At 41.4% G+C, this 14,116-nt stretch overlaps 1 protein-coding gene across 1 annotated transcript in view; it reads left to right on the top strand.

Moving 5' to 3' along the window:
* The window catches only part of KHDRBS2 (KH RNA binding domain containing, signal transduction associated 2), a 950,986-nt gene that overhangs the window by 478,174 nt on the left and 458,696 nt on the right, over positions 1-14,116 (top strand). The window contains exon 4 of the mRNA XM_019520516.1: positions 10,931-11,077. Coding sequence (XP_019376061.1) covers positions 10,931-11,077 — 147 coding nt within the window. The remainder of the gene's footprint in view (positions 1-10,930; positions 11,078-14,116) is intronic.

Consider the following 14,116-nt stretch of genomic DNA (forward strand, 5'->3'; position numbering starts at 1 on the left):
GAGTTCGTGCTGTTTATTCCCCATACTATGAGCATTGGTATATAGCCATTTAAGGCCTTGCATAGCTGCGTGTGCCACCCTCCAATTTGGGAGATTGTCTGGACCCCTGTTTCTTACCTGGGCACTCCTTGCAATTGTCACTTAATTGTTGATAAGTGTTTCTGTAAGGACCTTTGAAAGTACTTGTAACATCTTCATACAATGCCAGTCCAGGGGAAATCTCACTTACTTCAGAAACACTGCTCCAGCTGCTCTATATACACAGGTCAGGTCTCCAGGGTCCTATCGTAAGTCTCAGTTGTTCCAGTATAAGTAGCTACTTTGGGTTCCAACAGATTTCAAGTACCCACAGTTAGAGCAGATTCTTCTTCTAGCATTAATGCATGCCTTGCTTGTGAGATGCTGTCTTGTCACTAGTTGTTATGCTTTTCCCAGGACCTTCATAAATAAATGATTCCAGCTGCAAGTGTAGGAAAGAATGCTGCCAAACTGGCAGGTACAAAGTATATTGAAAACTTAAAGCAAAAATATAGATACACTGAAATTAGACAATTCAACAGTAAGTAACAGAAAGTCATTTGAGAATTATACATGTGGAATCAACACATTCACATACCTGACACTTGCTCTCCCAGCTGGGTTAGGTAATATTTCCCTACACATTTCATCATTCAGAGAGAATCTTTGTACTCCTTTCTTGTCACGTTGTTGTATAAGGCCTTCATCTTATTGTGCCTTACCTGTATATCTTGTTCTCATATAAAGCTTTTTAAATGTTATTTCCATTACATAGAATTTACCTTTTCTTTATTTAGCTTGATCCCAGCAATCCCAGCTGTTTCCAAAACTCAATAGAAAACTTTCATATCTCCTGGCAGTGTCCTCAACTTTTCCTCAACTGCCCCTTTACTTGCTACACTTTCTCATTGACACAAAGAACTTGGCACCTTTTTTGCTCTATAATTGGTACTTTTTTCATTGGAATTGTTATAAATTGTATTTTTTCAATATGTTATTTACTCATCTATTTAGTCCACATACTGTCTTAGTTAATATCACTGTTTCTGATACTAAATTTCTTTGTCCATCAGTGTCCAAATTTCAATTAGTAAATGGTCCATTTATTTTCAAGCTTATAGTCCATTCATCATCATCTGCAAAAGTGTTCCTATCAATAATTCCTCTAAGCTAATTGTGCTGTTGTCATCCTCTCTGTTTAGGATGTGGACTTTGCTTGTGCTTGCAGTTTGCAAAATGATAAAAAGCCATTGCCCCTCCATCCATTTCCAAATCATCAGCATACTTTTAACCTGAATCATTTGCCACAGCATAAATGAGCCTGTGTGCTAACTTTGTGTTTCAGATTAATTTCTGCTTCAAGTCTCATTTCTTGTAGTGTCTTGGATTGTTATCCTGTTCATCGTGTCAGAGCATTTTCTGCCTTCCATAAGCTTCACTCTGAAATAGGTGATTCCTTTGATATGCAAATTCTACTGACTTTCTCATTACAATGTTCCATAATTTGAGTGATAGAATTTGTCACCGTACAACTTTGTCTCTTACTAGAGATTCCATTTGCCTTTTGAAGTTACAAAATTGGCTGTTCAGCCTGAGATAATTCACAGTCTCTCCTATGTTTTCACTAGGGCTGTATGAAACAGCACCATTTCATTTTGACTTCCATTTTGCCATTTTGATGGGACAGTGATTTGTTTCAGTGTTTTGTTTAATTTAGAAGCACTGTTGCATTTTGTTTCATAGAAATTGTTTCGCTGTGTCGTTTTGCCCATGGGCTATAATGGGGAATCACAAAACTGCCTATAACTTTGTTATTCCTTCCCTTATTTGAATAAAAACAGCAGGAACAGTAGCCCCTGCTGAGGCCACAAAGACTGTAAGGTTTCAAGGATATAGGTGCAGGGGTTTCTGGGAAACTGCACCTCAAGCTGCTGACAAGCAAAACTTGTGACATGTGACTGTGTGTGTGTTAAGGTGTGCCCTCACTGGCACTGGGGCCTTTATGTGACATGGTAGTGTGCCCCAGTGAGGCTTCCTCCTCCCCTACAGCCTCATCCTGGTCCACCACTTTAAATAACAACAAGTAAGTAAACAACACAGTAGCACTAGCATCTCAGGCAGCTAAACTGTCACAGTCTTCATTTCCTTTCCTGCAAGAGCTTCTTCTCCAGCAGTTGCCAGAGAACTCTCCCTACCAGCCCAAGCAGTGGCACTTACATGTACCCAGGGCTCTACCTCCTTCTGGTCAGCTGACCAGGGACAGGTGCTAGGGGTGTTCATTTAAGGACATGGCACTGGCAGACACGGTTCTTTGAGTCAATCTGGTATTTTTTAGTAGACCAACTGAATAGTTAGAGAAATATATCTTAGCAAGGTTTGGGGTTGAAAAACCCTTCATCAGGCTGAGGAAGCACCTGCACTTTGTGTGTGTGCTGTTCCTGGATGGAAGGAATAGTAAAGAAGCCAGAGGCTGCCATGCAATGCAGGCAAGAAAGCCAGTCAGTGAAAATGAAAATGGAGGCTTCAGGGGATGAGGGACAGGCTGAGGTGTAGGGGGAAAGGGGGATGTAGCAGGCAAAAGTGGAGAGGTACCTGGGGAGTCAGATGTCCAGTAGGTTGTAGTGTGTCAGAATTCTAATGTCTATCTGGAGTCCATAAGTTTCTGTACTTAGGAGGCTGATGAAGTGCAGTTCATAGGCTCATCTATGAAAAGTGTTTTTTAAATTCATACAAGCACTAAACCTCGCTAACCTCATCACCAGAAGCTGACTTCCTACAGCCCAAAACATACCAAATGGATGCAGGCCATGCCATGACAAGACATGTAAAACCTTCCAATAATATCTCCAGTATGGAGATATCATCGCAATACACTACGTATCTCCATCAGGGAACCAAGTGCCCTGATGGAAAATAAGTAGGAGACACCAAGCAACAACTGAGCACCAGAAGAATGAGCACACACTGAAAATCTATCAAAGACAACAACAGAACACCACTTGTCTCCAATCTCTTAGGCCTGATCCTCAAAGGGAATTTACAAACCACTTTTCAGAGACAAGCCTATGAACAGCATTTCATCAGCCTCCTAGGTACAGAAAATCATGGACTCATGGACATTGGAATTCTGACACACTACAACCTGCTGGACATCTGATTTCCCAGATACTTCTCCACTTTTACCTGCTACATCCCCCTACCCTATCTCTTACCCCCTGATACCTTCATTTCCATTTTCACTGACTGGTTTTCTTGCTTGCATTGCATGCCATCTCCTGCCATGACTTTGATTAAAAGATAGAAGATGTTCAGTGTTAATAAAGGGGGATTAAGCACCACAGACCACCCAGATGATGAATCACCAGTGCGGATTTATTCAGAGCTACAGGTTACACAGTAATACTCTCCCCTCTAACTACCTTATTAGCAAGGGAAGTCAATGTAACAAATACAATCACTCTGAAAGCCAAAGAATGTACCGGATACTTTAGGTCAGCTTTCAATATGGCAGAATCTTTCCTGCCAATCAACCCATTAGTGGAGGTGCATTCTCTGCACCGCCACATGTCCTAAGCCGGGAGCAGCCCCCATTGCTCCTTCCCTGTTGAACTGCCAGATTGGTGCTCTTCCACACCTTCCTGGTGGTGCAAGCAGTCTGGCGTTGCTTCTGTCTGCTGCATGCTGCCCTGAAGCCCTCTACCTCTGAGTTATCTTCATTGCAGTGATCCCCTGGAGCCCTGCTTCCCCTTTGGGTTCCCTGTCTTCTTACTGGTCAGTAGAGTCATCCTGGGTCCTGCCATCCTGGGTTCTCCAGGGTTGCCAGTCAAGTTTCCTCTCTTTCTCTCTCATGATTCTTCCTCCAGTGCCCAGAGGCAAGAGTGTGTTCCCTTGCTGCTGCTTTATACCAGCCACAGCAGGTTAATTAATATAACCTTCTCCTGGTGTGTGATTCCCTTCACCGGTGCACAGTGCTGTCTATGTCTACCCACTCCCATGTCAAACCTAGTAATGGGGCTCCTATCTGAGCCCCTGTTACAATAGACACTGGAATTCTGACATACTACAACATGCCAGACATCTGACTCCTCAGGTACCTCTCCACTTTTACCTGAGCTGCTACATCTCCCTCCCAACCCCACTCCAGCCTGTCCCTCACCCCCTGATGCCTCCATTTCCATTTTCACTGACAGACTTGCTTATCTGCATTGCATGCCAGCCTCTGGCTTCTTTACTATTCCTTCCATCCAGGAACAGCACACATACCAACTGCAGGTGCCTCCTCAGCCTGATGAAGGGTTTTTCAACCTGAAAGCTGGAATCCCAGGCAGCTAAGATGAGCTCACCTGGAGTTTCACAACACCCCAAACCCATTCCTCCAAGTTCATCCTGCCATGGGAACTCAGCAGGGACATTGTTCTTCCCCTGGTGGCTGGTGATGTAGTGAGTGCTGCCTCCAGCTCTGAGAGCAGGGCATTAAATGGTTTTTAAAAAAATGAAAAATGATAATAGGTGTGGATAGAGTGAGGAGGGTGGCACTCACTGTGTCTGCATGTGGAGCTTGCGGAACCTGCAACCAAGCCCAGCTTCAGCTTCAAAACTTGAAACATTTCAAAACTCTCAAAATGTTTCGACTTCCCTTGTTTCATTTCAAGACTGTTTTGAAGCCTTTTGTTTTGTTTCAATGTCACTGTTTCAAGCTCGAAACGAGTTAAAACAGTGTAGAAAAAAAACAACCAGCAAAATTTTGCACAGCCCTATTATTTACTTTTTCTACTCTGTTTAAAAATAGGTTATTTGTCTGGTTTTTTAATAAATTCATAGATTAATATAAGTTAGGGGCTGGAAGGGATCTCATGAGATCATCAGGTCAAGCCCCCCTGCTCGAAGGCAGGAAAGACTGCTGAGGTCAGATGACCCCAACAAGGTGTTCATCCAGTTGTCTTCTGAAGATCTCCAGGGAAGGTAACTGTACCACATCTGGGGGGAGTCTGTTCCCGAATCTGGACACACAAACCATAAAGTAGTTTTTCCTTATGTCTAATTTGAAGTGATCTTCTATTAGTTTATGGCCATTATTCCTAGTCTTCCCCTGGGGTGCCTTGATGAACAGATATTCTCTTAGCCCCTGATGTTTGTCCCTTATATACTTAAAGGCTGCCACTAATTCCCCCCTGAGTCTTCTGTTTTCCAGGCTGAACAGTCCCATGTCCTTCAGCCTCTCCTCATATGGTCCGTTCTCCAGACCTCTAATCATTTGTGTGGCCTTCCTTTGGACTCTTTCCAGCTTCTCTGCATTGCTCTTGAAGTGTGGTGCCCAGTACTGGACATAGTACTCCAGATGCAGCCTCACCAATGCTGAGTACAGAGACATCCTTAGTCATTCTTGTGCTGCATCAGTTGATGCATGCCAGAGTGTTGTTTGCTTTGCCACTGATGGCATCGCACTGGTGACTCATGTTCATTTTGTGCTCTTTCAGTTGTGGTGCTGGCTAGTGTAGCACCACCAAACCTGTAAGTATGTTATGGTTTATATCTCTCCAGATGGAGCACTTTACATTTCTTGGTGTTAAACATCATCAGGTTTAGATATGCCCACTTTACAAGCCTTTCAAGGTCAGCCTGTATCCTTAGCTTGTCTTCCAGCATGACCACACTCCCCCATAACTTGGTGTCATCCAGGAACTTTGCCAATACACTGTCCACACCCATATCCAAACTACTGATGAAAATGTTGAAAAGCACTGGTCTGAGCACTGAGCCTTGAGGGACACCACTTGTCACCTTTTGCCACGTCAACTCAGTTTGGTCTATTAACACTCTCTGGATCTGACTTTAGAGCCAGTTTCCCAGCCACTGGACCATTAAGTTGTTGAGGCCGCAATTTCTCAATTGAAAAATGAGGACATCGTAGGAGACCAAGTCACAAGCGTTTTTGAAATCCAAGTATATGACATCAATCTCCCTTTTTATGTTACACAGAGTTAAGAATTCAAGCTTTTGTAGATCATTTTCAGTGTTAGACTCCATTGCTTGAGTTGACTGAAAATTATTTTTAAAAATACCAAGTGCTTCAGAATTTGCTAGTGTCAGGAATAAAGCTACCTTTTGACTGCCTTCCTTTTTTGCTGTCACCTGTGAAATGCCGAAAGAGCACTAAACTGAAACAAATGTTATTCCTTCTCCTATGTCTTCCACATTTATAGAAAGTTTCAAGACTGGTACGACTTCAAAATGCCCTGTTCTTTCACTTAGTGTATATTCTTAGTTCATTTCACTCCCATGGGCACATCTACATGAGACGCTACTGCCCAGATCTGATGTGCAGTTCTCACAATCACATTTACTACCATGCTACATGCGTAAGGCAAAAAATGGGATAATGAGATTGAGCATCAGATCCCATTACCCATATTGCTCATTCGGGGTATCTTGGGATCAGGATGGAGCTCACAGCTTTGCATCTCATAGAAACTACTTCATGAAATGGCAGTCTTCCTCAGAGGACTTGTGGTTGATTTCAGTTGTCCTTGCGAATAGAAGATGTCAGAGAATATTCCTGGAATTATCCATGATAAATGTCTAAACAGCTAAGTTCTACAATCCATGATAAATAAAAAATGTATAGCCACTGCATAAATGTATATTCACTGAAGATCTTAATCAATATTAAGAAGAAAGATTAACCTTTTTGTTTGTAAACATCAGTTATGTGAGAAAGAAGATATTCATGTGAGTTAACGTAACTGTGATGTAAAGGATGTCTGACAATTGCCTTGCTTTTAAATAGGAATGTGCAAAGCTTTGTATGCTGATTCAATTTGGAGGAGATTTGGCCCAATTCAGTGGCCAAATCTCCAAATCCAAATTACATTGTGAGACCAATAAAAAGGTCTGAATCAATTTGAAGCTCTCTGAATTGATTTGGAAAAGATTTGGAGAACTTTGGAGAGATTAGATTCGGGCATTCCTTGCTCGCCGCTCCAGGGAGCTGAGCCTGAACTCTGTACTGGTAAGTAGGGGGGAGGGGAACAGGGGCTGGAGGAGGGGGAAGGTGACCATGGGGGGACTTCTAACAGGCCCCATCCCCTGCCTGCTCCCCCAGCCCCCTGAGTGCCCCCTCACCCCTGCCTGCTCTCCCAGCCCCGTCAATGGTCCCCACCTGGCCCAGCATCCTGGCTCTTAAAATAAGTAAAAAGCCCCACACTTACTGGCTCCTGCCAGATGGGGAGGCAATCCCTGCTGACCTCCCACTGCTGCATGCTCCATGGGGCCCTCTGCCATGAGACCCCATCCCCCACCCCGTCTCCCAGCCCTGTTGATAGCTTGCCCTCTCAGCCCCAGCATCCTGGCGTTTTTTTTTAAAAAAAAAAAAGCCCTGCATTCACTGGATGCTGTGGTGGCCATTGGGAGTTTTGGGGGCTCATGGCAGAGCTCCTCATGCAGCATGGGGCAGTGGGGGGCAGTGGGGATTGCCCCCCTACCTGGCAGGAGCTGGTGAGTGCGGGGCTAAAAAAAAAAATAAAGTTTTGAGACACTGGGGCTGGGCAGGGCAGCCATTGACTAGGCTGGGAGAGCGGGCAAGGGATAGGGGCTTGTGGCAGAGCCCCCTACGCAGCGCAGGGCAATGGGGGGAAGCAGGGATGCCCTCCCCACCACCTGGCAGCAGCCAATGAGTGCAGGGCTTTATTTTTAAAGAGCCAGGGCACTAGGGCCAGGCAGGGCAGCCATTGATGGGGCTGGGAGAGGAGGTAGGGGAGGGGCCTGTTTGATTCAGAGATTCAGCCAATTCAGTGGCGGCTGAATCTCTGAATCAGATTCAGTCAGATTGATTTGAGACAGTGATTGGAATGACCAAATTGAATCACTGCTCCCGAATTGGGCAAATCTGAAGCGAATACTAGCTTTACACAGGCCTACTTTTAACCCCTGAAAAGAAATGTGACTGAGATTTTTTGTGTCTCTGAGTCAGAATTGAACAGCAGGCATAACAAGATGCTTGAGCAACCTGGGTGGCAGCCACACATGGTACAGCATGGCTGCACTGCTGCACTCACTGCTGCTGGCAAGTTAACAGCACAGCTGCTGCTATTTTATTTCCCCTCCCCTCTCCAACCCCAGTGTTGGCACCCAAGCTGGTTACCCTGGTTGCCCTGCCTTTCTTATGCTATGTTGAATAGATTTTAAATTAAGAAGTTTTAGCAAGATAGCCACAGGAATGAGTTTCAGGAAGGGTAACGTCTCTTCCCTTCCTTACTGTCCATGTCAGGATTTGCGGGTGTTAAATATTGATATGAGGGGATTTTTACTTAATTTTAAAGATCGAATATTGTGGCAAGCAGTACATATGCATATCCTGAGATGTTTGTAATGAGTACATGAGTACATTATAAACTGAAAATCAGGCCTTAAAAAATAAATGGTGAGGTTAATGTTTGTGAATTCCTTAATACTTGCAAGCTCCACAAGGCTGGTGAAGAACTTTTATAACTCCATTAGGCTTTGAAATTCTAAGTTGTTTACATTTCTATAATGCATAAAGCCACAATGTCACCGAATCCATTTATTTATATAAATAAATGGGATCCCATATAAATATCTGGGATCACATGGATGCTGTAACTTCTTGAAAACAATGTATGTAGCTGATAACTACTGTTTCTGGGTACATTTTCAGCAATAAATTCCATTAATATATTCCATAAGGTTCTCTTGATAGTCATGTATTCTCTTAATGTGGAACTTGGTGTGTATATAAACTTTAGGCAGAGAGAAGGTTTTATAAAGTTTCAGGAAGTATTTTTCCCAACTCTAGGATGAGGTCTGTCTATCTAAGCTAGCCAAAATGTCTATTATTTGAATTACTCAACATGAAATATTCTAAAAAACAAAGGCTGTAGAAGTAGGGAGCCTGGCAGCTCTATGCTTCAGAGACTAAGAGGCAGAGAAAGGGTCTTGAACCAAGGTTTGCATTAATTGATGTAAAAATATTTGGTGTTGTCTATTTCACCTGAAATTTGAAGCAAGTATGTAAGAAAAATTAAGATACAACCTCTACCTAGGGAAGATGCACAGTGACCATCTTCTCCATGCCGTCCCTATGAGTTTACTATTTGGAAACAGCTTCTGGATAGGGAAAATAGGAAGACTGTCAGTGTGTTGGGGGAGAAGGGCCTGAAATTAAGAAACCTAATAGTTTCTAAGTGTGTTGATGAAACAATAAATATTACCATGCTACCAACGTATCTCAAATGTGACATGGAAAAGAAATGTAGCAGTAAATCATATGACTAATGTATACATCCATTTATGTACCCATCTATTTTTTATTAGGCCAGCTGTGTAAAGGCCTGATAAATATAGTGATTCAGATTTTTTGCCCTTGTCTTCATTTGGAAAATAAATGGATTTGGTGACATTGTGCTTGTTTATTCTGTCTTTGGGATCGGACTGAGAAATATGAATGAAACTTGGAACAATTACTGTTGTAACATTTTGTTTTACCAAACTCTAATTTGTTAAGAATTCTTCATATTAAATTATTGCACGGGCTGTGATAAAATTTTTGTTCCAGTACACTGAAATGCAGTGTAACATCTCCTTATAGACTGTTTTATGCACTTGTCAATGGATGCATCCACATGTGCACTTCATTGTAGAATAGATTAATTAGCTCCACAGTAAAGCATCATAGTCTACACATGTACTGGTAGTAGGGCACAGCAAATTAATTAACTCTGTTGTAAGATAGTACTGTTGGGTGCAAATTGCACCCAGGAAACCCAGCTAGCCAGAGCCAGAACCCTGCCTCCTGCCAGCCCCTCAATTGCCTGATGCCACCACCCAGAACCCGGGGCTGACATCTGTGCCCTCTGCCATCCTAGGGCTGCTCTGCTCCAGCTCTATTTGCTGCAGTCCCAGGCTCATGTGTAGACACTGCACCTAGGAGCAGTTAACTCTGGCTCAAACTGCTCTGGAGTTTATTGCATTACATTAATTTCACATATAGATGCACCTGGGATATCTCTGTTTAAAGCTATAATGATCAAGTACTTCAAAAGAAAATAGTACATCAACAGAAAATAAAGATTAAAGAGTGATTAAGGGGTACAGGTTGTAGCTGTGTTGTTCTAAGGACATAAGCAAACAAGGTTATTTGGGTAAATCCAATATCTTTTATTAGACCAACTCAAATAGATGGAAAAATTCTTCTTAGCGAGCTCTTGGGCACAAACACCCTTCATCAGGCTAAGGAAGCATCTGCAAATGGTCTGTGCTCTTCCTGGATAGAGTGGTAAAGCACTTAGTTTTCCAACAATTTGAGTTGTTCTGGTAAACAATATAGGATTTACCCAAAGAACCTTGTCTGCAAAGATTGATTAAGTGATTTTTCCAATGGTACACAGGAAGTCTATGGCAGAGCTAGAAATGAAATTCTGACTACCTGATTTCAAGTGAAGACTTTTATTGTAAGGGCTATCCTTTTCCTTAATGATACCGTGTGATTTTCATTAAAAAATGGAGCATGGTCTAGGTGGAAATCAAAACACCATTCAAATGAATAAAAAGTAAAATTCTGGGTGGAAACATCTTAGTACAGAGAAAGTTCATGCGAGTTCTCTCTCTCTTGCACATATTTTTGTATTATTGGGTTAATGATATTTCAATTTTCGGTTTTGAAGTATTTTGCATTTTTCTCTGCTATGATTAAAGTTGGTTGTAGATAATTATGCTGGTTTTATCACTCAGACACTCAAAAGTGATTTGTAAATTTTTAAGTGGCTTTTACTAGAATTTTATTTTTCTAACAATTTGGAAGTCTGCTTAAATTATGTCCTTTGTCATTTTCACTGTAAATGTTAAACTAATGCAAAATGAGTAGATTCTTATTTTTATAAATAACCTTTTTTCACAGGAAGAAGAGCTAAGGAAAAGTGGGGAAGCCAAGTATGCACATTTGAGTGATGAGCTTCATGTATTAATTGAAGTGTTTGCTCCACCTGGGGAAGCTTATTCACGTATGAGTCATGCCTTGGAAGAGATTAAAAAATTCCTAGTTCCAGTAAGTGGTCTATGGCATATTTGTGTGTGTGTATAGTTCTGCTGCCTTGGAGATAGTCATTCATTAAGAGCCTACCAGTTTGAGAAATAACATGATCTTCCAAAGAGCCATCTTAAGAGATACTGAACAATCTGCTGTTACATGTAAATTCTCTGAAACGCTGTCTGCGTTTTTTAGGGTTGTAGGCCATGGACAGCAATATAGAAATAGTGTATTTATACTAGCATTTTGATTGTTGACTATAATTTATCCCAATATCTTGCTCTAAGCAAATATAAATTGTATCTGAAATGAAAAATGTATCTGTTTTTCAGATTTCACACTCATATTTATGCTCCATTTAAATTTTGCTGTAACTTCTGACTAATTTCTGAATTTAGAGAACCATTGTTATTTAGGAAAACACTTAAACACATACTTAACTGCTTTTTAAAATGGAGACAGAAACCCTAGAATACCATAGAATAGGACAGATTAGAGAGGAAGCCCCTTTTTCAATTATATATGTCCATTTGTGATTTACACTGCACTTCCTGTAATCTGAAGCAAAATTACATTCAGTGCCATGATATGAAACAGTAAGAAATTATTCACATTTTTCAATAAAGGAAAATAAATTCCATACATCTACCTGCTAACTAAAAAAATAATTTCTCCTAATAATGAAAATACTTTTAATATATTTTGAGTGTGTATAAAAGAAAGTCTTATTATAGAAATGGAGACATGCAGCCATCTTCCTATTCATATAATGGGGGTCCTTACATGTCCAGAGTGGGTAATAGAATTGGTCCTACATTTCAACTGGGTAACCAAGAGTTAGTTTTAAGCTGCATTTTGGTCATGCACTAGATGAAATAGAATTCTGCTCTGTATGTTTCCCTGGGTGCAATAAGGTCACAATCTTAAAACAAGACACACACCTTTGCCCTTGCTAGCCCAAAAAGACATATATATCCTGAAAACAGAATAGGATCAGGGTCATTTGACTCTATTTTTCATCCCATATTTGTAGAACAGAACCATAGGCTAAAATTAAGTGATCTTGTAAGAATTTATGAAAAGTGATAGTTTTTCACTGATACGATACCTGTTTCAAGACATTCAACTGGGGAGGAGGGGCACAAATATTTCAAGGTAAATCAACAAAGCAATAAAAAGGTTGACAATATCATATAGAATGACAGCTTGGCTGCAAGTAAATGATGTAGACATGCCAAGCCCAATGGTAGCATGTATTTTTTATAATTAAACAATAAGTTCCTGAAAATCAGGAAATATTAAGGTTATCCAGTATTTCCATTCTAAGCCTCATTTTCAGTTGTTCATGACTTTGCCAATTTTAACTTTAAACTACAATTTCCCATGCTGGGTGTGTGTCAGCCTGAATATATTTTTTGGCAAAATTTCAGCTAAAATAATTCAACCATTTCCAAGAAGGCAGATCCAGGATAGCATTTACCCACCTCCACTGGTAAAATTATTCTTTCTCTTTCTGCAGTCCCATCATATGCCAGCTAGCTTCTATAATAACAAAGGCTAGGGTCCTAGGGAATCAGTGTCCTTCACTACACAGCCCTCCTTCACCCCAAGAGAAGGGTTTTGTGGAAAAAATAGTAAAGACTATATTGTATTGTGTACAGATAAGGGGGAAGAAGATAAATTAGTAAATTTTATTTCTGATATTTTCTAATTTCTTGAGATTCCAAACTTAATAATTATCTTTTAATATAATAACTTACTCTCTAGGAGGAAAATACTACAGCTACATTAACTAGGTGCCATGTTGAGTAGTAGCATATAGGGGTGTGCAAAGCAGGCCCTTTTCGATTCAGATTCGGCCGGAATCAGGGACAGTAACTTGATTAGTTGATTTCGATCACTGTCCCTGATTCGATTTAGCTGAATCTATTCAGACACAGACACAGCTTTAAAAGTTTTATTTACTTACCTCGAGGTAGCAGCATGGCTTGTGAATGCCACGATGCTGGGGTGTCGCACAGGAGTGTGGGGGAGTCCTCCACATGCTCAGCAGTTAACCCAGAAGTAGACTGGAAGCACCTCCAGTCCACTTCCGGATCCACCAGGGAGCATGCTGGGGAGCCCCCCACACTCCCTCCCCCTGGCTTGGTGATCAGCTGCAGGGGAACCCTGGGTGCCCCACCCCAGACCCAGGAGGCACCAGTTGCCAAGTCAGAGGGGGCCCCATGAATGCTCCACAGAGGACCCAGAAGTGGACCATAAGTGGTTCTGGTCCACTTCCAGGTCTGCTGCTGAGCATGCTGGGGAGCCCCCACACTCCTGTGGAATGCTCCATGCACCCCAGCATCGCAGCATGTATGAGCTGCCTACTCCCTAGAGGTGTGTAGAAAAAACATTTCAAGCTGTCTCTGTGTCCAAATCTCTGAATCTTTCTGAATCTCTCCAAATCGATTTGGAAGGTTCCAATTTGATTCAGAGAGATTAGAGGGTCCTCTGAGTCAATTCGAATTCAGAGATTTGGCCACCGAATTGGGCCAAATCCACACTGAATTGAATCAGGGACTGAAGCTTTGCACAGCCCTAGTAGTATACTGCCCCATTAAACCAATGTGAGAAAGGATCTGAGAATCTAATGCAGTAATAAGCAATGTCTGGTCTTTATATAGAAAATAATGTTTTTTCTTGTACACACCATTAAAAAAATAAGTGCAAAAATCATAACACCTTAGCAGTAATGATTTTCATCTCTGTCTCCTTTTTTATGAATGCCTAGGTTTTAATGAGACTTTAGGTAAATGTTGAGAAAATATAACAAAGAGAAAGAAAACCAATCCTTTGTGGAGTTTGTGAAAATAGAGAATTAAAAAGTTTCTATTTATTCACTGAACCAAAATTATAATAAGCACTTTCTTCTGTAAAGTAGCTTCTTCCTTTTCACCTTCAGTCTGGCCCAAGGAGAGTATTAAAATTTTCAGTAACCAAAATTGTATTGAATATTGCAAATTCTAGTTCATACAGAAGTAAAAAGCTGCCTCAGGTAGTGTTCTGGGATCCCTC

This window comes from Gavialis gangeticus, unplaced genomic scaffold, assembly GCF_001723915.1.
Source record: "Gavialis gangeticus isolate Ggan-Ray unplaced genomic scaffold, GavGan_comp1, whole genome shotgun sequence".
NCBI lineage: Eukaryota > Metazoa > Chordata > Crocodylia > Gavialidae > Gavialis > Gavialis gangeticus.